General features: G+C 58.0%; 1 protein-coding gene across 1 annotated transcript in view; it reads right to left on the bottom strand.

The window, feature by feature from the left end:
- Window positions 1-15,217: 15,217 nt before the first annotated feature.
- SLC7A5 (solute carrier family 7 member 5) overlaps window positions 15,218-23,396 on the bottom strand; it is a 32,929-nt gene continuing 24,750 nt past the window's right edge. Inside the window, exons 6-10 of the mRNA XM_041772784.1 lie at window positions 22,542-22,645; window positions 22,049-22,145; window positions 20,648-20,797; window positions 18,741-18,918; window positions 15,218-17,668 (exon numbers count right to left, since the gene is read on the bottom strand). Coding sequence (XP_041628718.1) covers window positions 17,613-17,668; window positions 18,741-18,918; window positions 20,648-20,797; window positions 22,049-22,145; window positions 22,542-22,645 — 585 coding nt within the window. The 3' untranslated portion in view covers window positions 15,218-17,612. The remainder of the gene's footprint in view (window positions 17,669-18,740; window positions 18,919-20,647; window positions 20,798-22,048; window positions 22,146-22,541; window positions 22,646-23,396) is intronic.

Below are 23,396 nucleotides of genomic sequence, written 5' to 3'. Positions count from 1 at the left end.
TCAGAACATGGAGTGGCACAAAGCTGAGACTCTGAGCATTAGGTGTCCCGGTCCCTTCCCAGGACAAGAACAGAGGGGGTCCCCGGGATGTGGGGCTCGGCATGCATGGAGAAAAGCCTCCTGTCTCACTCTTGTCAGGACCCAGGGACGTGGGAGAGAGCCCTGGGACCAGGCAATCTTTGCCACAACCCATGCTCTCCTCTGAGCAGTGGCACGTCCCAAAGAACCACAGGCTGAGGTCAGCACATCTCCAGCCGAAAGAGAGACGTGTCTGATATCATCCCCTTTCTACATACTCATGGACGCTGACAAAAGCCACTGATATCAATGAAGTGACCAGCCATCTGCTGTCTCATGTGAATCACAGAAGCTCATTTAATCCTCCTGCCGGACGGAAGTATTATCCCCATTGGAAAAAGTCAGCTGTGTGGAAATGAGGAGTGGTCCAGGCCCTGCAAGATCAGGGGGTGGCCCCATAATGCTGGTCCTGACAGGCTTGCAGGGCTCAAGCCCGACTTGGTGCTCACCCGTGAATGGTCCAGACCACCTTGGCCAGATATGCCAAGAGCTGGTTACAAATGTGACTTGTAGTCTCCTGTTGTGGGTGACACAGTGACAGCCCCCCACACACACACACATAATGTATGTCCACCAGGAAGCTTAGATGCAACCTCATTTGGAAATTGGGTCTTTGCCGATGGAATTAGTTGAGACAAGGTTTCTGGGTTTGGGTGGCCCTATATCCAATGACTGGGTTCATTACATTTGAGATACAAACACAGAGATTGGAGGGACACAGCCACCAGCTGAGGGCCACCTGGGGCCCCCAGGACCTGAGAGCAGCAGGAAGGACCCTCCCCCGGAGCCTTTGGAGGGAGCATTGCCCTGTGACTCCTGGTTTGTGGACTCTGGCCCCAGAGCTGGGATAGGCCAGATTTCTGTTGTTGTGCCCTCAGCCTGTGTCTTCTGCGGCAGCCCCAGGACCCTGACACAGCTCCTCCATCCTCTGGCCTCAAGGACACATGGTCTCAGGGAATGGCGTCATTCCCAGACCTCTAAGCTGATGTGAGGCCAGCTCTAGGCTCAGCCTGGGTGTCACATCCACGTGGGAGTAGCAGGTGCTGCCCCAGCCCCCAAGTGGCTGCAGCCTGAGACCCCAGGTCCCCACCAAGCAGTGACTTATTAACTGTAAGAAACGTGGTTCTCACCGTCTCTCCTCGTGGAGGCAGCTGGAGCTTGTCCAAGGCCACGGGGCACTGACCAGGACTATGATGAGGTCTCTCAGGGTTGGGGAGCAGCCGAGGGCAGGCCCGTTCCAAGCACAGCATCTCCCAGGACACCCTGCTTGGAGCTGTTAGACCACAGGCAGGCAGGGGGAGGTGCCCTCCGAGCAGTAGGGCTACCAGGGCCAGGGGGCAACTTAGTGAGGGCTGTTGCAGGAGGGTCTTAAGGACACTGCATCAAAGCGCCATAGATGGGGTAGCTCAGAACAGCAGAGACCTACGCTCTCTCAGTCTGGAGCCCAGAGTCCGAAATTCAGGGGTTACAGGGCTGCGTTCCTCTGCAGGCTCCGGGAGAGGGTCCTTCCTGTGTCTTCCAGCTCCTGGGGGCGCCAGGTGTCCCTTGACTGTGGCCACGTCCCTCCACCTCTGCCTCATCCTCACATGGCATCCCCTCTGGGTCTGTCAGCGCTCGCACTCTACTCCAGCATGACCTCATTGTAACTTGATCACACCTGCAAAGACCCTAATTCTGATTAAGGCCCCATCCATAGGTACAGGGGTTAGGACGTGGCTAGATCTTTTGGGGGGTGGGGGGACACCACTCAGCCCACAGCTGCTATAGAGGTGCCCAGCCACTCCAAGCTGCAGACAGGGCCGTGGGCTGTGGGCTGCGAACCAAACCCCTGAGGTTCTCTTCTGCCTGTGGGGCCTCCCACTGGTGACCCTGCATGGGAGCCACAGCAGAGCAGTGTGTGGGTTCAGCCAAGGGGATCCTAGCCGGGCAAACAGAGCCGTGGACCAGGGGCTGGGAGCCCAGCATCCACGAAGGGAAGGAGGCAACTATGCCCCCTCATGCCAGCCAGTGCCTGTTGAACCACAATGAGCTGGATCTGTCCTTCTAGGCTGGTCCTGAAGAGGCTTGATACCAGTGGCTCCCAGCGAGGCTCAGCCACCTTCTCCGAGCCAGAGCCCTCATCTCTGACTGGCCTGACCAGGGCAAAGCATCTGAGTTCCCTAATGGTCTGAGACAAGGCTGCCCGAGAAAGGATGTGATTCTTCAGGGGTGACAGGTACGGTCTGTCCCACACCAGGACAAACCGGGACAGAGTACGGGGTGAGGTGGATAGGCTCCTGTCATGGGGGATCCCAAGGCTGGGAACCCAGCGGTGTGACCGCCTGGGATTTGCGCCGGGCCTGGGCTAAGAAACGTCAGGGCTTCTGTCTCTCACGGAGCTCTGCACCGGGGGCTTATTGCAGGGGAAATACACCTGACAAGATAACTTCGCTCCGGGGAAACAGCGGTGAGGCCCACTCTGTGGGGTTAGGAGTCCATTTAGGAAGACCTCGGTGCGCACCTGCCGTGTGGCCGACCCTGAGTGGAGGAGAGATGGCAGGTGTGGGCAGGGAGCTGTGGGGCGGAGCAGCCCCCACCTGCTGGAGCTCATGGGATGGGGAGCAGCTGGCCTGGAAACTGGGGAGGGGAAGGGCCTGGGTGCCGCCCGGGGCCTTGCTTCTGTGGGGGTTATTTCAAGAGCCACAGGAAGCTGCACATGTGACTGGATGTGCCTGGTCCTAAGAGTGGGCCAGCCCTGCCAGCTGTGGGACCTGTGGGACCCGACACTCCGATGGCTTGAGGTAATCTGGATGGACCAGTCCCACCCTGCCGGCAGCCGGGGCCATGGTGTCTGTCTGGGTCTGCGGCTCGGTAATTAAGTCACCTAATTGATGTTGGTCTCGAAATGGAAGCTGCTGGAAATCACTTGGGCAGCAGCGTTAGCACAGCACAGCCCCACAGGACACCTCAAAGCTTCCACACATGTCACCTCTCGGGCAGGCCCATGTCACTCAATCCCCTCAGCAGCCCCAGGGCGCCACCCTCATGTTTGGGGCACAGAAGCCTCCAAGAACCCCTGCCCTGGCCTCCTCTTCCTTGCTGTCCTCTGTCCAGATTGGTTGCTCTGGGCTGGTGGGTGGGGGAGCGGAGAAGGAGGGCCCCCGGATCCGCGTGCTTTATTCGCCACTTGCCCGTCAGCTGTTGTTTGCAGGAAGGGTCGTTTGGCTCCAAAGTTTAAAGTCTCTGCTCTCGATGGCGTTCGTGGTCACGTTTCCTGAGATCCTAGCCTCACCTCTGCCCCCAACACACACACACCCACCCCCGTCTGGTTCGATTCCTGGGTGGGCCCCATCTCCCATTGGTGGACATTTTACCAAATGCCAGGGATGTCTGCATGGACAAGATTGGAAGTATTCACTCTGGGAGAGAGGTCAAGGTCAGTGCAGGCCAGCAGTCCCCTGGAGTGTGTGCTGGTTAAATGGTGCCACTGTCCCCAGGAAAAAGTTCACATCCAGCCAGAACCTCAGAATGTGACCAATATTTGGAAAGAAGGATATTGCAGATGTAATTGAGGTATGGATCTCAGATGGGCCCTGAATCCAAGGACGGTGTCCTTCTAAGAGAAACCAGAAACGCAAACACAGAAACACAGGACCGGCCACGTGAGGATGGAGGCCATAATCAGAGGGAGGCGGCCATGAGCCACGAGGTGCAGAGCCACCCCAGTTGCCGGGGACAGGAAGGGCTGCGCCGGAGCCTCCCGAGGGAGCATAGCAGCCTGTGGACACTTTGATGTCAGACCTCTGCCTCCAGAGCCCGAGCGAGGTCGTGTCTGTGGCTGAGCACGCTGTGTGTGCTGCTTCGTTACAGCAGGACACGAAGGCCGAGACCATTGGGGGCCTATGTGTTCTCCCCACTGTGAGCAAAGAAGCTTCTCCTGTGGTCTGTGTGAGCGACTGACCACGTAGGCCACCCCTGGATGCAGCTCCTGAAAGAAGCGATTTTTCTTGGGGACAAGGTTTCGTCTGCCCAGAGCCCGTCCCCGGAGGGTCCGCTGCACACGAGGAAGCATGCCGCCCCTTCTCAGCCTCCCTTTCCACGCAGAATCTGTTTATAATGGATTCATCGGGCGGGACTGTCCAGCAGGCCAACTTCACCCACAGTCGTGCTGAGTGGGAGGCCGGACATCCTGGAGCAAGATGAGTCCAAGGCCCTGTTCCAATCCAGAGAGTTATTTACGAGCGGGAGATACTGAACGTTCTCTCCGTCACAGCAAACACTGCCTATCTTCACATCTTCTCCTAGGGAGTGTTTAAACTAAACACTTTGTAGTGGCTTCAATCCAGACTTTCAGTGCCATCAGTGCCCAGTCTCCGTGTGCTAACAGTGCCCCATGTCCCCGGGCCCCATCTGGGGTGGGAAACACAGAGTCCCTGATGAAATCCCAGGCTTGAGCCATGTTGCTGTGGAAGGCACTGGTCAGAGTTTCCTGGAGCTGGAGATCTTGAACAGCACCCATCCTGCCAACCCTACCCCGCGTCGCTCAGACTTTTAACAGAAACTCCTGGCTGCGTCCAACATTTGCATCTGTTCTGTAATGGTCCCACCAAGTGCCATCTGCCTCCTGGCTCTTAGAGCCCCTGGTGGCTCCACCCTTTCAGTCTACTGTGCGGTGATGTATCTTCATCCCTCAGAACCCCCCCAGGGGGCAGAGGGCAGGTCAGGCTTAGGTACAGCTCATCTGTCCAGACTGCCCTTCTCTCTCAGATGCCACAGGTAGGTAAGAGGTCGGCTGTATAACAGCCCCCAGGACGCCGTGTCCCAATCCCTGGAACCTGTAGAACATGTTACAGAGGAAAAGGAACTTTACGTATGTGATTAAGTTTAGGACCTTGACAGGAGGAGATGGTCCTGGGATATCCACGTGGGCTCAATGTCATCACAGTTCCTTCTAGAGATAGGAAGTCACAGAGGAGCCACCTGCCATGCCACCAACTTTGCATTTGGAAGAGGGGCTATAAGCCAAGACATGTAGGTGGCTTCTAGACGCTGGAGAAGGCAAAGACGGGTCCTTCCCAGGGCTTCTAGAAGGAACCAGCTCTATGGACACCTGACCACCCCTGAGTCAGACTTCTGGCCTCCAGAACCACAAGTAGTGAATTTCTGTCTAAGCCACCAATTTGTGGTAATTTGTTTCAGCAGCCCTGGAAAAGTGACAATGTGAATACCTATCTGTGGAATGAGCAGGTGCATATTTCCTTTGGGGTTGATTTTCTGCCACCCTCTTCTGTCATGTAAATGTGTCATCGATGTGTTGTGCACGCTCTGCACGCAGCTCGTACCCTTGGAGTTCAAGGTTTGATGGGATCCACGAGGTTGCTGCCCTGGAACCAGAACCAGCACGTGACCTACAAGTGGAAGCACCCTCAGGACCTCCCCTGTCCTGGCCCTCCTCAGGCAGGTCCTGGGGTGAAGAGTAGCCCCCCAAGCTCACGCCCACCTGGAACCACAGAATGGGACCGTATTTGGAAGCAGGGTCTTTGCAGATGTAATTAAGATACACTGAGGTCCTGCTGCAGTCGGGTCGGCCATGGATCCAAGGACGGACGTCCTCATAGGGACAGGGAAGTTTGGACACAGACACAGAGGAGAGACCTCAGGAAGACAGACTCCAGAGGGACACAGCCTCCAACCACAGGACTCTGGGAGCCCCCAGGAGCTTCGAGAGACAGGAATGTCCCTCCCCTAGGGCCCCGGGGGAGCCCAGCCCTGCAGATGCCCCAGCCTCCAGGACAGCGAGGGGTAAATGTCTGATGCTGAAGGCCCTGCCTCTGCTGATCTGTCCCAGTGGCCCCAGGACCCTGACACAAAGCACCACTACCACCTTCCACACAGATTCACTGATCCTGCCCCAAATTTCAGACTTTCTGGGAACAGGATGGTGCAGTAGGCAGCTCTCAGGGCAGACTCCTTCACGTGGCACTCCTTCACGTGGGCCATGCTTAGCTACAGCCCATAGCCCCTTGTCAATGTTTATTGTCCCGACATGTGACCATGATGTCTCCTTTCTGGGATTCACAGTCTTGAGGACAGTTCCCGGTTTGGGTTGCTGGGCCCGGAATGACCGCAAACAGTCTCACACATGCCCTGTGGTACATGAGTACCCAGAAGTAGGGCTGCTGAGTCACAGGTGAGAGCAAACACCACCTACACGTTTCAACAGAAGGTTTGAACTCATTTACATGCCTTCATAAAGCAAGGTATGGAAATGAGGGACACAGGTGATACCGGACATTGCCCGTCCTCTTAGCCGAGAGCCAGGAGCATCCCACGCAGAAAGTACACTGCGGGAGGGCAGGGGTCAGGAAGCATTGGTGGGGACCCAGGGGAGATCTATCCGAATGGGGTTTTTACCGCCCACAATGCCCTAAGAGGCATGTTCAGAACTGGACAGAAGTGGTCCAGATTGACTCTTAGAAGAGTTAGTGATTTGCACTGTGCCCCCGCCTGCAGCTGAACAGAAGGAACATCAGGACGTCCGCAGAAGCAAGCTCTGTCATCTGCAACGTTCCCAGTGATGGTCCCGAGCTCCTCAAAGTTCAGTGAGAGATGCAGATTTTTCTCTGGAGTCGAAGAAGGGAAGCAAGAACCAGCAGATGGCAACAAGGTGGGGGAGCTGGACACCGGCTCCCGTGTCCGAGAAGCCAGGACCTCGTGGTGCTCTTGCTGTGCCCCGGGGTGGTATCATGCACCCCATTTTCTCAGACTCCCAGGCCTTCCTCAGACGTCTCGTGTACACATGGGATTGGTTTTCTAGTGAAGGCAGAGAGCAGGGACCAGTGCAAGGCGGATAGACCAACTCCTCTTTCTCCCGCAGTCCTGACCATGGCCCGTGTGGCCCCTCTCCCATGGGTTCCCAGGAGGCAGGGTCTGATGCAGGGATGTGAGGTGAGGGCTGCTGGGGTGGCCTCGCTGGGCAGAGGGAGATGCTGAGCTGCACATGATCATGACGGAATCCTCAGCTGACCCCACAGGAGCTTGGGGCTGATATAGTTGCAGGAATCTTCCCAAATTGGGGTGGAGGGGCTGCGGAACATGTCCAGCCACAGTGCATGCCGGCTGCCTGCAGAGAGGTGAGTGGACCTTCTGGCCAAGGGCAAGTCTGGGAGGGTCAGTAACCACTTGCAGAGGCGGGGGCCAGTCCCGACAGGACATCTGTGCCACGCCAGACTGCGTCCACTCCCGCAGCTTGAACCACTCCAGGCGACAGCACCATCACGCTGGGCAGCTCCCAGAGGTGGTGGGAGCTTTCATGGCCATGTTGATGGTACCTACCTCAGTGTCCTCGGTGTGACTGTTGTGCTTGGAGCCACACCGGGAGCCCTGGCTTCAGGACTCCTCAGCATCTAGCAGGGAAGCCGCAGGAGCTCAGCTGGTCTCTGCTGTAACGGGAGTCCAGAAGGAGGGGTGCTTCTGGCGACTGCCCTTCTGGGCCCTGCCCTGAGTGCAGGTGGTCCTCCTCATGCTGTGCTCCCCATGTCCGAGGAAGGGAGCCTTCCCCAGGAAGGCCGCACATCCCTCTCGGGGCTCCCTGAACCATGTGCCCCTTGCTCATGAAGTGGGTGCTGGGAAGTGGTGTGTCTTGCCCACAGGCCTCTCTGTCTCCTGGGGTGGGCAGTTCAGGGTCCTGGAAGGCAAGGCATTTCCTAGAGTGGAAAGGGGGAGGAAGTAGGAGGCATAGGCCACTTGTCTCAACCCTTATCACCCAGGAGATGACACGTGGAGAAACTGAGCCTCTGGGAGAAGCAACGTGCCCACAGTTGCATAGCTGGAGAGTGGTGTGCTTGGCCCCTCTGGGATCCTGGGAGGACCACCCTGCTCTATTCTGGAGTTTACATCTTAGGGTCTCCAGAATCTCCAATATCCAACACGTTCTTACACACGAGCAATGAAAAGAAACCAAAGGCAATTCACAACATCCCAATAAAACTGGAGCAGTAGAGAGAAGGCTCTGCATCCAGGGAGCAGCAGCGGTGTGCCCTGTAGGTGGGACGAGAGTAGGACTTCATAGGTGAGGAGGCGGGGAAGAGCAGCTCAGTATGGAAACAGCATGTGCAAAGGCCCTGAGGTGTGTCCCAGGCACAGAATGTTCTAGCATTAAAAGAAGGCCATGGTGGACTGGAATGCAGAGGGAGGGGGAGGTGGTTGACCAATGTTTAGAAAAGTAGGCAGGTGGCTGATGTGCAAGGCCCTGGGAACATTTAAGGCGTCAGATATGTGTCATAGGCCCAGCATTATGTTCTTTTTTTTTTTTTTAAGATTTTATTTATCTATTCATTCATGAGAGACACAGAGAGAGAGATAGGCAGAGACACAGGTAGAGGGAGAAGCAGGCTCCACGCAGAGAGCCCGATGCGGGACTTGATCCCCGGCCTCCAGGATCAAGCCCTGGGCCGAAGGTGGCGCTAAACCCCTGAGCCACCTGGGCTGCCCCAGCATTATGTTCTTTACCCGTTTGATGCTGGCACCTCCCACATGTTTACCCGAGGCAGGGGTAGAAGTGGCAAACAGGGCTCAGGCAGAAACTGGCTGCACCCCAAGCATCCCACAGCCCACAGATGGACAGATGTGAACTCACTAGCTCCTCCAGGGATGGCAGTCCAGCCTGAATGTAGTATCCTGCTGCAGGTCTGTGTGTCTTTGGGGGATTGAGGATCCATGAAACCTGCAACCCATGTGCCTGCCAGTCTAGCAAATCCCACCCCCCAGACCCCCCTGAAAAATCCAGGTCTGGCCCTCATGGTCAGATCGCCTCCTTTGTAGGAGCTCACACACTGTCCTGTGAATCGGCTCTGGGTGTCTCCTGGCCTGAAAGACCCACATGTGGTGGTTTGTCCAGCCTCCCCGTTCCCTCTGTAAGGGCAGCTCAGGGGCTCCAGCTCTGCTCCTCCCAGCCTCTCCAAGAGGTTTCTTCTGCGCGTACCCTAGGATGCACCCATGCGAGCCTGCCTTCCTCAGGGGCCCCCGTGTGCTCTGTGTCCTGCTGAATAGGCCGCAGGACTCAGGAAGCCTGGGAAGAGACCTGGGATGGGGCTGGAAACCTGCTCTCCACACATATCTGAGGCTCTTGCATACATTAGCTATTCAAAACTGTGCAATTAGCAAAAACAATCAGATTTTTGTGTCTGGTGGAGAGGATGAAATCCTAGCAGGGCTTCACTCTTAACCAAACTGAGGGTTTCCCACTCTCTCACTCTCTCGCTCTCTGCCTCAGTTTCTCCATCTGTAAAACGGTCGCGGTGCAGCCCTTTGACTTTCTGAGTCTGTCACTCTAACTCACGGTAGCCTTGGAGATGTGGCCAGTTTCTGGAACCGTCTTTGTCCTATCGCCAAGCGTATCAAATCACAATGAGTCAGCCGCACACGAGCAAGCCATGTCAGGGCTGAGAGCCACTTGGGGAGAAGGTGGAGGAGTCAGCTCAGGGTGACTGCCCGGGACAGCGAGGTGGGGTCTCCTGTGTGGACCTCTGGAGGTAACCCCAGCTGGAGCTCCACAACCCTCTCCTGGGGTGCTAGGCAGGTCCCCAAGAGGTCCTGACCTGCCTGCCCCAGAAGACCTCGTCATGGTGGAAGCAGAGGTGCAGAATCAACGAAAGTGGGCTTGCCAATGTCTCAGACGCATCTGGTCCCTGACGGGTTCTCAGAGCCTCGGCTGGAGGAGTCAAACCTCGGGAGTCAGGGTAAAGGCTCAAGGCAGCAGGTGACTCCAGGGCAGTGCGCATACGTGGATGCTGATCCTGATTCCCGTCAGTCTGGGGTCCACCAATACAAATGAGTCCCTGTCCCCTGCTTCCCCCATCACTCTGGGGCCCCCTGAGCCTCACATCCAGCACCTGATGATCGAGGAGTTCCCGGCTGGGGCTGGAGAGAAAGGGATGCCAACACCCTGTCCTCACATGGCAGTGGGTGGGGGGGGTCCTGTGGTCTTTGGGGGACATCGGGCATGCACAGTGAAATCAAGGCAGAAGCCCGGCAGCAACGTGTCTGGTGCACACTTTAAAAATTGTCTGGAGGGATCCCTGGGTGGCTCAGTGGTTTAGCACCTGCCTTTGGCCCAGGGCGTGATCCTAGAGTCCCGGGATCGAGTCCCACATCGGGCTCCCTGCGTGGAGCCTGCTTCTCCCTCTGCCTATGTCTCTGCCTCTCTCTCTCTCTCTCTCTCTCTCTCTCTCTCTCTCTGTGTGTGTGTCTCTGATGAATAAATAAATAAAATCTTAAAAAAAAAAAAAACTCTGGGAAGTGCACGACCCTTCACCGCATGATGAATTTGCCAGATCAAGTACAGAACAGTGCAGGCATCTAGAGAGGCTGCTGGTTTGTAGACGCTCATTTAGAAAGTCTTGTTTATGTGAATTAGCAAAGCATCCATGAGATTCAAGACCCGCAAGGAGCCAAAGGGCACAGGGCAAAAACCCATCTTCCTGCCGCATCCCCAGGACCTCCAGTTCCCCAGCTGGAGGATCCCGCAGTTGCTGATTCTTCCATCCTCAGGGAGATACATTTGTATACGCTTTACACCTTCTCTTTCTTTCTTTTTTTTTTTTTTTAAAGTATTTATTTGACAGAGCACGATTCAGGGTGGTGGCGGGGGGGAGGAGAGGGAGTGTGGGGCTCGATCCCAGATCCCTGGGGTTGTGACCTGAGCCAAAGGCAGATGCTTCACCGACGGAGTCACCCAGATGCCCCTCTTCTCACCTTTTCAATAATAATGCTGGCACACCTTGTCCGCCGTTGCACATCTTGCTGGTCTGCTTCATGATACGTACTGCTCACAGGCTGTACAACTCACCACGTGAAGAGCACGACTCAGCGGTTTCTGCGCACTCACGAGGGTCGTGCCACCACTGCCACCGTGGAGGTGAGAACATGCTGCTCCCTGCAGTCTGCTGTCACGGCGGCATCATACCCCACGGAGCGCTTGAGCTCTTCCCACACTGGCTTCCTATGGACCCACCAGCACTTTCAACACACCCAGGAGAGATGGGGTGGCCTTGACACCCATTTCCTGCTTCCCTGGGGTGTGTGTGTCTAATTTCAACCCCAAACGCTCATTACGCTGGGAACTCTGCTCATGCGTGGGCTACTGGATGATGGGGGATGGCGAGCGGCCACTACGTCCACTCGCTGCATCCGTGTGTTCTGTAGCCAGCGGGAGCCCGTGAGGAGGAAGGCAAGGTCGGGGCCTCCGTGTGTGCGGCCCCGTGAAGGGGGTTGGCAGTGGGGCACCACGGGAGAGGCTACAGGTGGCTGGGGAGGGGTCACATGCCCAGGTACAGAGCAGGACAACCCTGTCCTCATCTGGACGCTGCTGAACTGCAGGGAGCCTCCCACCCTGGACAGAGGCTGATGCTGCCAGGCTCTCTCCCTCTATGTTCTAGAAACAGCTCCTGGCCAGGGACTGCCTCGCCTACGACTAGAGGACACTCAGCAGTGACGAGGATGGACACTGGTCCTTGAACTCCCTCTGTGCCTTGGCACTGATGAGCAGAACGGCTTGACACGTCCCCCCCACGGTCCACAGGAGCTAGATGGCCCCCCTTTTTTTTTAAATAAAAGATTTTATTTATTTATTCATGAGAGACAGAGAGAGAGAGAGAGAGGCAGAGACACAGGCAGAGGGAGAAGCAGGCTCCATGCAGGGAGCCTGACGTGGGACTCCATCCCGGGTCCCAGATCCCAGGATCACGCCCTGAGCTGAAGGCAGATGCTCAACCTGAGCCACCCAGGGATCCCCTAGATGGCCCTTAACCAGACTGTGGCTTGGCCTCCCTTCCTCCCCAGACCCCGGCCCTGGGCCCCCTCAGGGCGAGCCAGCAGACAGCGTCCAGGTGGGGAACCTGCTTTCCTGGCCCCCACAACTCCGCTGCCCTCTGCCCACACCCACCTGGGTCCCTCCAGGAGAGAAACCCTGGCCTGTCCCCCGAGCTGGAGCAGGGCTCTCTTCCAACTGCCGCAGCCCAGCCCTTCCAAATACAGTGTCTCCTTACTTAGGCCAGACATGGGTTTTACTGGACGAGTTCCTCCCCGTGGGATTCGCAGCCCAGAAACCAAACAGTAGCGGCTTCCATGGGAGAAGTCTGGGCTCAGCCTCACCCCCCAACACGACTCTGTGAGCGCAGGACAGAGCTGTCCACCTGGGTGCCAGAGCCCGAGAGATGTCGCCACAGCCATTTCCGTGGAGAGGAACAGGACGGGGTGGGGGGGGGGCAGTCACATCTGGGGACACCCTCCCGCTGTCCTGGATGCCCAGGAGGACCAAGCTCAGCCCCCGGGAAGCCTGGGCGAGTGTTCGCGGCCACAGAAGTCAGCCGCCTGCTTGTGTAACGACGTGGAGGTGGCTCAGGAACTGGAGTGGCAGGGCTGACCTCGGGGCCTGGCCTCACCCACACACCAACTTTCCCAGCCTCAACTGGGAGCTGTGCAGGGCTGGATACGGTGGCCTCCCCCGGGAGGGACAGGCAAGCCTGGCTGGGGCCCACTGGAGCACCGGGCGCCTCGCTACCTGCTCAGAAGTGTGGGGACCACAGGATGGCCAGGCACAGACCCACGCCTCAACTTCAGGTCCCAAGCCCTCCTTCGAGGGGGAAGAGCCTTCCCAGGGCCACGTGCCACTGTCCAGCCAGCCTGCAAAGAGGCTGCTGAGGTAAAGGAACCTTCTGGAACCTTCCATGCCCTCTCTGACCCAGGCTGGATTCATCTCCTGGGGAAACTGGTAGAGACTTGTTCTGTGAGCGATCTGCTCACCCGGCGCATTGCATGTGTGCTCTTAAGCCTTTGACTTGAATCACACAGTTGAGCTCCTGCTTGCAGGATTAAGCCACCCTCCGGCTAAGAGAGAAGGATCTGGGTCTTGCCTGAACTGGATCCCGAGAGGTACAGAGGGCAGCACTCTGCCTGCTTGGCATGCAGGAATTCAGAACTCTCTGGCTGCCGGGTGAAGGGTGCCCGGGCCCCAGGGATACCTCGGTGTGGGCAGCCCGTGTGTCCGCCTGATTCCATGGGGTCTGCTCCAAAGGACGTGGCCTCGGCCCCTTCCATCTTCATCATCCCTGGAGGCCGTTGTCGGCGGGGGGGGCAAAGACTCACAAACTCTGGGGGCCACCGAAGTGCAAAGTGTGCTGTATTGGGGATGCCTAGGAAGGGTCTTGTCTGGAGCCAGGCACACGCCCAGGAGCACACATGCCCAGGAGCACAAGGTGGAAGTGCCGCCCCCTCCCTGGGGTCCTCGTGAGACCCCGGGGTTCCCGAGCTCTCCCACCTGGCCCAGGGGTCACCGATTGCCTCCCACTCGGCACAGAATCCCCACTTGGCTAACCTCTCTTCCTACAGCAGGCCAAAACCCACACTCTGGTTCTGCCAAATTCCACGGGCAAGGGTTCCAGGCTCGTCGCTGCTGGCCTCATCCCTGCCCCAACTCCCTCACCAGCAATCCATGCGAGCGAGCTCGTGGTGATCTGGTGAGTCGGCAGGACATCCTAGGAAGTGGGGGACCTTAAGGAGTCTCCTCGCTTCCCCGCTGCTCCTCCAAATGCAAACACGTTCCTCCCCTCGCACAGCGGCCAAGGGGTTGTCGGCTGTGGCATGGACGTGCCCCAGTCCCAGGCTCGTGGGCCTCTGGCTCTTCTGGCTCCTGCCTCAATGCCCCGCTCCCCACTTGAGTCTCTGCCCACCCATCACAGGAGGAGCGGCCCCCAGTTGGCTGTGGCTGGGTTGAGAACTATCCTTGGTGGTGTCAAGACCACTTCATCGGCAGCAGGGAAAGGACCCCTCGTCCTGGAGCCAGGGCCACAGAACAGGCACAGCGAGGTTTCTTTCTCCACTTCTTGCCTTTCCTCTTTTCTGCTTCCCTGGGAAGGGAGGTAGGATTTCTGAGCCCTCTTGGACGTATCATGGGCTCCCTGGAGCAGACGGGGCGGGGGGGTACCGTGCTTGGTGGGAGTGTGGGTGGTCGTAGGCACCTGGCCCCAGGGGCAGGGTGTGGGGTGTGGGGGGCAGCGGCCCCCCTGCCGGCTCCACTTGGCAATCCCTTCTCCCACTGGTTAGCTCTACCCCTACTTCCCCCAGCCCATGTTTTGGGGTTCAGTATGTAGGGATGCACATGTGGGGCCAGGGTCAGTGCATAGGGGTGCACACACAGGGTCAGGATCAGCACGTAGGGGTGCGCACGTGGGGTGGGGATCCGTGTGTAGGGTGCACACATGGGGTGGGGATCGGTGTGTAGGGGTGCACATGCAGGGCTGGGACCAGTACTTAGGGGTGTGCATGCAGGGTTGGTGTGTAGGGTGCACATGTGGGGCCAGGGTTGGTGTGTAGGGGTGCGCATGCGGGGACGGGATCGATACCTAGGGGTGCGCACCCGGGTCATGACATGGTAGGCCCTGGTGCTCTCAAAGGCAGCAGTCCTGGGGACCTACACTCTGTGGCAGCTGCGGGTGGCAGTCCCCGCCAAGCCTGTCCGCAGGCTCTCCTGCCTGAGGCATGGAGCGGATGGTCCTACCCTCGCCAAGGTTCAGGCTGTGGCCACCCCACAATGCCTTCCCCCACAGACCCATCCCGCCTGTCCTCAAGGCCCTGTTCTAGCTCAGGACAGACTGTGCCAGAGTTAAGGGAGTGTCGTCTGTTGGTCTGCATAAGGCTCGCGTGGCCCTCAGCCCTGCTCCACTCCGGGGCCGGGAGATGCTCACGGATGTTGTGGAAGTGAGGGAAGGGGCTTGGCCGTCCCTGCCAACCCCAAGCTGGCATGTGCCTTCCCTGCCCTCCCATGGCTGGTCCCCAGCAGCAGCCACAGTGCGCTGCCCGCAGACCCAAGGCCACGCGCTCCTCCTCCTCCATCTTGACTTCAACGTCCTTGCAAGAGGCAGATCCCAACTCTGGCTCAGCCCCTGCTTCCTCCTGGTCATCACCACCCATCCCCAGGCAGGGGCTGTGGCCACAGGCCACCGTGTTGGGCCTCCCACGCTGCCCACCCCAAGGCCACGTCAGTGAAGGAACAGGTAAGCCAAAAGGTGCACATCAATGCTTCTGTGGGGAGAATATCCAGATGGTTCCTGCACCTGGAATTTGGCGCTTAAAAAAGGACACAAAAGACCACCAGCAGGACTTAAAATTCTGATTGTTTTTCTTGAAAAACAAACGAAAACTCTACACACACAAAAAAACCCCTGAACTCCCCACCCTGCACCAGCTAAGTGCAACAAGTTAGCCACGGATGGGAAAAGAGAGACGTTATGCCACACACGCCTTTATGCAGCAGGTGTCCTGGCCATGCTGCTATAGCCAGGAAGCACAGGGACGCATGGGGACGCCAGGACCACGGGACACTGTGTAGCAGCAAGGATGGACGCCAATTCTGCAAATAAATATACACGGTGCCAACAGAAGCCTTAAGTCAGTGACATATCAGGTCAGGATGAGACAGCAGAACCACTAACAAACGCTTGCTGGTTATGGTGGTTTGCTTTAAAAAAAAAAAAAAACTATGCCCGACAAACGTTGAGTACTCGGGACCCCTGTCAGTAGAGAGCGGTCAGAGGAGTGGAGTCTCCACCTTGCCCAGATTGCCACCATGGAAGTGTCGCCCGGTGTCTGCACAGCGCCTTCCAAGGGGCCCTGGGCTGGGTGGGGGGCAGCGGCTCCAGGAACTGCAGCCTGGACCGCCAACCCGCCTTCACAGCATGCTGCAGAAGTGCCCGTGAGCCCTCAGTGCCCCCACCTGGTGAGAAGGGACCCCCGCCCATCCCTGCAAGACTGATGATGCCCCACTTCCCCACACCCGCCTACAGGAGGCTGGGACGGACCGCCACAGGAAGGCTGCCATGGTCCGGCCGAGGCCACGGGGCTCCCTGCATTCTTCCTAGAGCCAGCCCTGTGCTCTGGCACAAAGCAGGAGGGACAGCTGGCCGGCTTCTCAGCCTCCTGAGCTGCTTTCAGGTTTCTCTGGGCCCGGCAGGTCACATGGGGGTCCTGGAGCCCAGAAGGAGTGCCACAGGCCATGCCAACGCTCACGTGGCCCTGGGGACAGCAGCCTCTCTGGTGGTAGCCTGATGTCCAAGGGCTCAGCTCAGCGGTCAGAGGACAGGACAGAGCCACCCAGCACCAAAGATCGGGGCCTGGCAGGGTACACTGGCCTCAGCTGCCCACCCCCGGAAGGAATGGGAACGACAAAGACAAGCCTGAGGAATCACAACAGCCTCCAAAGCAGGTATAGTTAGTGGCCCCAGCTTCCCAGCAATGGAGTCAGGCCTGCGGAGGGCCGTGCAGTGAGGGCAGCACCCCCACCAGGAGCCGGAACCAGTTCCTGGTGGTTTGTTGGGCTGCCGGCCAGCTGGCAAGGCCAGGGAAGTCCATTAGGGGTCATGGTGGCTGCCTTTCTTATCTGGTTTGTCATAGAAGATTTTGAGTGTTGAGTCTCTGCCTGGAAGAACCATAGGTCAGTCCCAATACCGGACGGAGAACAGTCCAGAAGCAGTGCTACCCACAGCCCACACCCAGTGGGCACAGGGGTTGCCCGAGTCTTCCTGCAGTTGTGCCCTTGCACACAATGGCATCCAGAGTGGGATGCATGAGGTCAGAAGCCTGGTGTGTCCTGGGTGACCCAGGGCTAGCCTGGGAGCTGGTTCTGCTCTGTGGTCCGGTGGCACACATGGGTGGGAGCTCAGGACGATCCAGCTGCCCGTGACCTCTGTTCAGGGCCCCCACCTGCGTAGACACCAGGCGCAGAAAGCCTCCGTCTGCTGAGCTGGGGGCCAGTGTCACTCTCTGAAGGCAGCTGTTCTGGTGACTTTCTCTTCTCTCTTCTGGGGGTCGGGGAAGGGTCTACCCCTGGGTCTTTAAGGCAAAGAGATCTAAGTCCCGAGATTAGTTTCACTAAAGTCACTACGTCTACAACAACAAAAGAAAGCCAAGCGCTTGGTCTGGGCTGCTGTCTTGTCAGTGCATCTCTGAGGTCCGCACAGCAAGGCCGGAGTCCTGGTTGCTCTGCTCGTGGGACCGGAGTGTTTGGTGCTCAGAAGCCCTCACTCCCTGGGTGACGTGCTGGGCCGGGCACGGTGCTCTGCACCAGCACCTGGTCCCTTGACACATATCACACACTGCAGGGGGTGCGGGGGGGACAAAACTCCCCCTACTCCTTCTCATTTCTTTAGAAAATAATCTCTTGGTAGCATCAACTTGACCCAAAATTTAAGTTAAAAAAATAATACAAATAAAGGTGGGAAGGAAGAGGGCCCAACATGGCGAACAGTCAGTCTGTGGAGGGTCGGGGGCCTGGCCTCTTCTTATGCTCATGGAGGTAAGGATGGAAGTTAGCTTTCTAGGACTGAACTCGTACCAGTGTTCACTGTGGCCCCAGCCCCCTGACCTGGTGGAGGGACAATGAGGGGCGCTCAGCTGAGCTGCCTGGATGACAGGACCAGAGTCTCTTTTCAAGGGGGTATGAGATGTTTTAACAGGATCTTTGCGCGTTCTCTTTCTGGCAGCTTCCTGGCCCTTCTTGCTTATGTCTCCTGAGGCACCACCTGCATGAGCTTCTGGCACAGGACCGTCGTGGAAACTGTGGGGGGACAGTGAGTTAGGTCAGGGGCACCAGTGGGGATGTGGGCTGTAGCTCACCCCATCCCCATGGCCACATCGTCCAGGGCTGCAGGTGCGGCCAGAAACCCAGGGCTGTATGTGAAAGCTACTGAAGCGCACATGTGCCCACGGCCCGTGGGCTTCCCTGCCGCTGGGTGCCAGCCTGCACATCTGCCCCGACTGTGCAAGTCACCCAGCTGGTGTGGCCAAGGAACCTAGCAACAAGCAGGCTCAGGCCCATCCCCGAGCTGTTTCAGAGCCCAGGGCCCTTCTAAGGGTCTGGGCAGACACCAGGTCGGGCAGCTGGCAAACACTCGCCCATGGTCCTGCAGAGGGGCTAGAGCAGGTGCGCGAGTCCCAGGGCCCAACAAACACCTGTCATGCACAGACTGCAAGTGCTCACTGTGGGCGATTTCAGGAGGGAGGGGGTTCCTTGCTGTGGCGTACTCTAAGATGACCGACAGGCAGGTGCCCATGAGAATGCGGGGTGGCCACCTGGTGTGCACTGACTGGGGCGCAGCCCACAGACCCTGGACTTGCCTAAGAGCCTTTCACTTCAGACATCGATTGCAGGAAAGGGTCTTAAATGGGACTTGTCAACGGAGCCCAGGACTGCACTACCAGGATCCTTCACTGTCCTTCTCTGCCTTTCTAGGTCAGCCGGCTGTGTTTAAGCTGGCGACAGACGGTGGGGTTTCATTACTTGGCAAGAGCAGCCTGGTTCTCTGGAATCCCTTGTTTTGAGATTAGCTGGTGCCAAGCTGAGCGTCTTATCCCTGAAATACGCGGGCCAGACGTCACTGCCAAACACACCACAGCGCCCTAAACCTCAGTCAGCACAGTCAATGCCTGCTACCCAATTCCAAAGGCTCAGCTTCACCGCCGGCCCCTTGGCCAGGGCCTCAGCCACCTCTCGGTGACCCTGGCTGACCCTGGGACCTGCGCTGCTCCTCAATGGAGGGGATAGATCAGAGCTGCAGAGAGCCCTGCTCTGGGGCATGGCATGGAGGGTCCCAGAGCAGGAACGGAGGGAGGCTCCAGCAGGTACTCACAGATGCCCTGGAGGAGCCACTTGGGCTTGTTTTTCCACCAGACTCCCAAGAAGTAGACCGGCAGGCCACTGAGGATTATGGTGAAGCCAATGCCACACTCCACGGGGGTCTTCCAGAAGGAGACGGCGATGAGGAACAGGCAGGCCAGGATGAAGAATACTGGGAGGGCCAGGTTCACCTGGGGATGGGGGGGTGAGGTTGGAGCTGATGCCAGGCAGCCCGGCACCCCATGCCCACACCTCCCACTGTCTGTGGTCACAAGTCCTGTCCACCCTGCTGAAAGCTCTACATCTCCTGTGCCCTCGCCGGAAGCATCTTCTCCCTTGGGACCCTCGGGATACAGGGTGTACCCCCTGCTCTGAGCCACTCCTACTTCCTGGCCGACCTAGGAAGGGCTCTGACCTCCAGGGCCTGTTCCAGCCTTTGCTGGCTCCAGCCGGCCTGGTTTTCCGAGTGGACCTCACCTCGTTCTCCCAGCATGTGCCCTGAGCACTTGGAGCCGGGCAGTAACTACTCAAAACACAGAGGGAGGGTGCTGATGCATGAGGGAAACACCCAGCTCAGTCCCTGAGGCTTCCCAAGGTCAGGGAAGGTCAGCCTCCCTGGTTCCATCCCAGGGTGGAGACGTTTGCCCAGCACCCAACCCACAGTCACCCAAAGGAGGGGCCCAGCATTGCTGGGAAGACCGTGGGCACCCGCTAATAACACAGCAGCACCCGCCTCCTCAGAGCCCTTGTGTGGACAGGCGGGGCCGCAGTCTGCACACCACAGGCACACGGCCCACCCACAGAGTTCAAGGCAGAGGAGCGGCGTCTGCTTCCTCATGCCTTCTGCCGGGCAGGCTCATCTCCACATGCAATCAGTCTGTCTACACGCTGGTGTCTACATACCGGCAGAAAGCCCAGGGGATGAAGGATGAGCAAGGGTTCTCCGAGGTCAGCCCACAGGGCATGCCCCACCTGGCCCTACTGGGACAACACCCACCACAGCCCTTGCTAACAAGGGGACAGTGCCCAGCTTGTGTCCAGGCTGAGAGAGAGACAGAGCCCACCACAAGCAAGGGCCACAATGACCCAGGCCACTGAGGCTGCCTCGGTCTCCCCAGAAGAACCCCTGCTGGACCCCACTGGTCTCTGTTGAGACAGCTGGGGGGAGAGCCAGAGAGGAGGCTTGTGGACAGGTGTCAACTGCAAGGAGCCATGGCACCAGAACTGGACAAGGGACAGGGGCTGTTGGCCAGTGGCCACTTGCCGGCCATGGTGTGCACGTGGGGCTGTAGCTGACCTCTCAGCAGGAGTGCAGGCTTCACCAATGCCCCTTCTCAGAGAAACAAGGTCACCCTAGGGCCTAGGGAGCTGGGCCCCAGTATGGAGCAGACAAGGGCCAGCACCCTTCTTTCTTCTGGGCTGGCCGAGGCCAGGGTGGGCACTGAGGCCAGTTCCACCTCCGCCCACCTGTTCTCCCTCTTGCCCTGGCGCCTGCCCACCCCCCTGCCCTGCGGTGCTCATCATGCATCCACCTGGCACTTTCTTACTCATGTCTTCTCCCCTCCTTGGAATAGGAGCTCAAGGGGGCCAGGGACATAGGGATCTAATTTGTTCTTTGATGACCCCCAGCACTTAAGAAGTTCTCGATAATAGCCATCAGGTGAACTAGGTATCCCTCTGTCTAGTTCGAACACAAGTGTGTTCATGTGTATCTTGCTGGATCCTTACCAGGACATTCTGGAGAAAGTACCCTGACCGCTGGTTTGCACCGGGAAGATGCGGGCTCAGAGGAGGACAGTGCCAACCCAGGACTCTGGTGGACACTCAGACTCTGTTTCTGGGGTGCACAACTCTGCCGAACCCTTGACCGGCCCTTGGTGTGCCGTAGCCTGTGCTGCCCCGGATCAGCCCACCCCTCACCTTGATGGGCCGCTCTAGCTCAGGCTTCTTGTAGCGAAGCCACAGCATTCCGGCGATGGCCAGGGCCACACAGAGCCAGTTGAAGAAGCTGAAGAAGTTGATGACGGAGAAGATGTCTCTGGAGAAGGCGTAAAGCAGGGTCATGATGCACTGCAAGATGAGAGAGGGGCCAGGTGAGGCCTAGGTGGGCCCAGGAGCAGGGCAGCCTTGAGGCAGGGAAACCACACTTGCTCACTCTTATTCTGAAGGGGAGGCCTGGTCTGAGCAACACTTGGGCTCTCAGAGAGCACAGCCCCGCAAACAGGATTCAGTCGGTGCCTGGACAGTGCAGAAAGGGAACACCCAACCGCACGCTGGCTGCAGCGTTACTGTGACACCACGAGCTGTGGCACATTCAGGCACTGCACACCATGCAGCGGTTTCAAAACTAACATCGAACTCTGCAGCACCTTAAAACTCAACCAAAAATCACTGGATCCTTCTCTCTTCAAGAGGTGGGCCAAAGCCCTCTGTCCCTAAGTTGGACTGTATCTGTGGACTTGCGCTCCTAACACAGAAAAACACAGTAGTGATGGAGCGTGACTTCTGAGGCCAGGTCACAGAAAGTGTGGTGGCTTTCTCCTTTTGCCACCATCAGCTGGCATGCTCTGGGGCGCCTAGCACCGTGTCGTGAGGACGCTTACACAGTACCCATGGAGCCACATCCTGCAGCAGAGGAACTGTGGCCTCCTGCTTGTGGCTGTGTGGGGAGCCATATGGGAAGAGGCACCTCCAGCCACAATCGAGCCTTCAGTTGGGACAGCATCCTGACTGCCATCTGGATCTCCACCTCATGGGGATCCCTGCACCGGGGCAGGACTCTCAGAATCAGATAACACGTGATTCCCCTTTCCCCTGTGTGTGGGGTGCTGTGCTGCAGCGGCAGAGAGCTCCTAACACTGCGTATACCCACACAGACAGACGAAGACGGGCAGAAGGAAGGCACGTTGTAACGTGATCTCACACAAAAGCGGAGGCTGGGTGTGCTGTGCACACCATGAACATGCCCACAAAGCTCTGATATGTCTCTTCAGACAGCTTTTGCTTCACACACTTCCAGACTGTTTAGAGGTCTTTTGTTTTACAACCACTGCGCGTAGTTTTTGGAATTAAAAAGAAAAAAAAAATCCATGAAGCACAAGGTGAGGAAATGCTCACACTAATTATCTGTCTATCTGTGCTGGCCTCAGGTGGACAGTAGGGGACAGGCTTCATGGGGAGAATGTGCAGCCTCCCTCCCCCGGTCTCCTGCAGGGGAGCCCCTCAGACAGGTCCTGAGGGACATGCCCGTCTCCCGTTTCAACCTGCTTGCCATTCCCCCGGGGACAGAGGACAGGATGCCGGACAGTACTGCTCGCTTACCGTAAACACAAGGGAAGGCATGGGTGTCAGCAGCTGTGGGTGGATCATGGAGAGGATGGAGGGCAGGTGGCCCTCCCTGGACCCCACGAAGAACAGCCTGTGAACAGGAGTGGGCATTCAGCCTTGTCACCATGCACCCCAGGCAGGGCAGGGAGTGGAGAGGGCCCAGGCCCAAGGGCTGGGCTCCCTCCGGGGGCTTCCTGGCATCCCTGATGGCCTCGGCTGGCAAGGGGGGAGACTCAGCCTTCCTTACCTCCAATCCCCCTGGGCAGGGTTTTGAAATGAACCCATGAAAGAGTCCAGAAGGACACAGCTGTGTCACCTCTGGGCAGGGTCCGGGGGTCAGAGTAGAGTTCATGGTTCCCTTATTTCTGTATTACTCAAACATGACAAAACCAAATCCAGAGCACACATGCGAAGGCAGTGTGTGTGCACTGGCTACCCACTGCGACAGTGGAGCCTCCCACCTCCCAGAGCCTGGGTGACAGCTCACCTAGAGGACGTGAAGAGGGACCCATTGACAGAGCCGAAGCAGGACAGGCCCACGAAGACAGGGATGATCCAGGACATGACTCCCAGGTGATAGGTCCCGAAGTCCTAGGCAAACACTGAGCATGAGTCCCATGGCCCTGGGGCTCCCCAGCACAGGGCTCCACCTTCACCTGGACAACAGGTGTCCTCATAGCCTAGCCCTGGCACATTTCCATCTGCATGGCTTCCTACATGCTCATCATGAGACTTCTACACATGGAGTGACCCCTGGGGGTCTGGACTTTAGGGAGCAGCCCCAGAGACGGGACTTTGTGTATTAGCACAGGGCCCTGCGCCTCACTCCCTGTCTACACTCTTGGGTGCTCCTCACCCTGCTATATGCCAGGCTGGCCACGGTCTCCCCCTATCAGCACATCTGCTCCAGAGGGAAAGGGGCACACTGCTGTCCCTGGCTGAGCTCCTGGTGCCCCCCCAGAGCAGGGCTTGGTGTTTATCCATAAGATGGAATGGCTGATGCTCCAAGAGCTGAGTCCACCAGCTCTGGGGCCACCTGGCTTGGTCTGAGGGCTGACAAGGCACCCAGCCAGCTGCCTCCATGGGGCCTAGGTATGCTGCACCCCGCCGCTGAAGCCAGTGTCCAGAGTGTCCAGCAGAGGAGGCTCAGGATGCACCCAGGCCGCGGATGGGGCAAGGCCACCCCGCTGCCCTTCCCATGCTCAGGGCTGGAGACCTCGCTTGCCTGGATTCACTCTAGGCCCAGCTGTGTTCAGGGCAGGACCACCGCACATGCTGACCTAAATCTGGCCTGGGGAGGCTGCACACCAACACTCTCAAAGACCCCATGAGTCTCACATGA

Source organism: Vulpes lagopus, chromosome 10, assembly GCF_018345385.1.
Source record: "Vulpes lagopus strain Blue_001 chromosome 10, ASM1834538v1, whole genome shotgun sequence".
In the NCBI taxonomy this organism is placed as follows: Eukaryota; Metazoa; Chordata; class Mammalia; order Carnivora; family Canidae; genus Vulpes; species Vulpes lagopus.
Note: the sequence above shows the minus strand (reverse complement) of the source record. Positions and strands in the feature narration are given on the sequence as shown.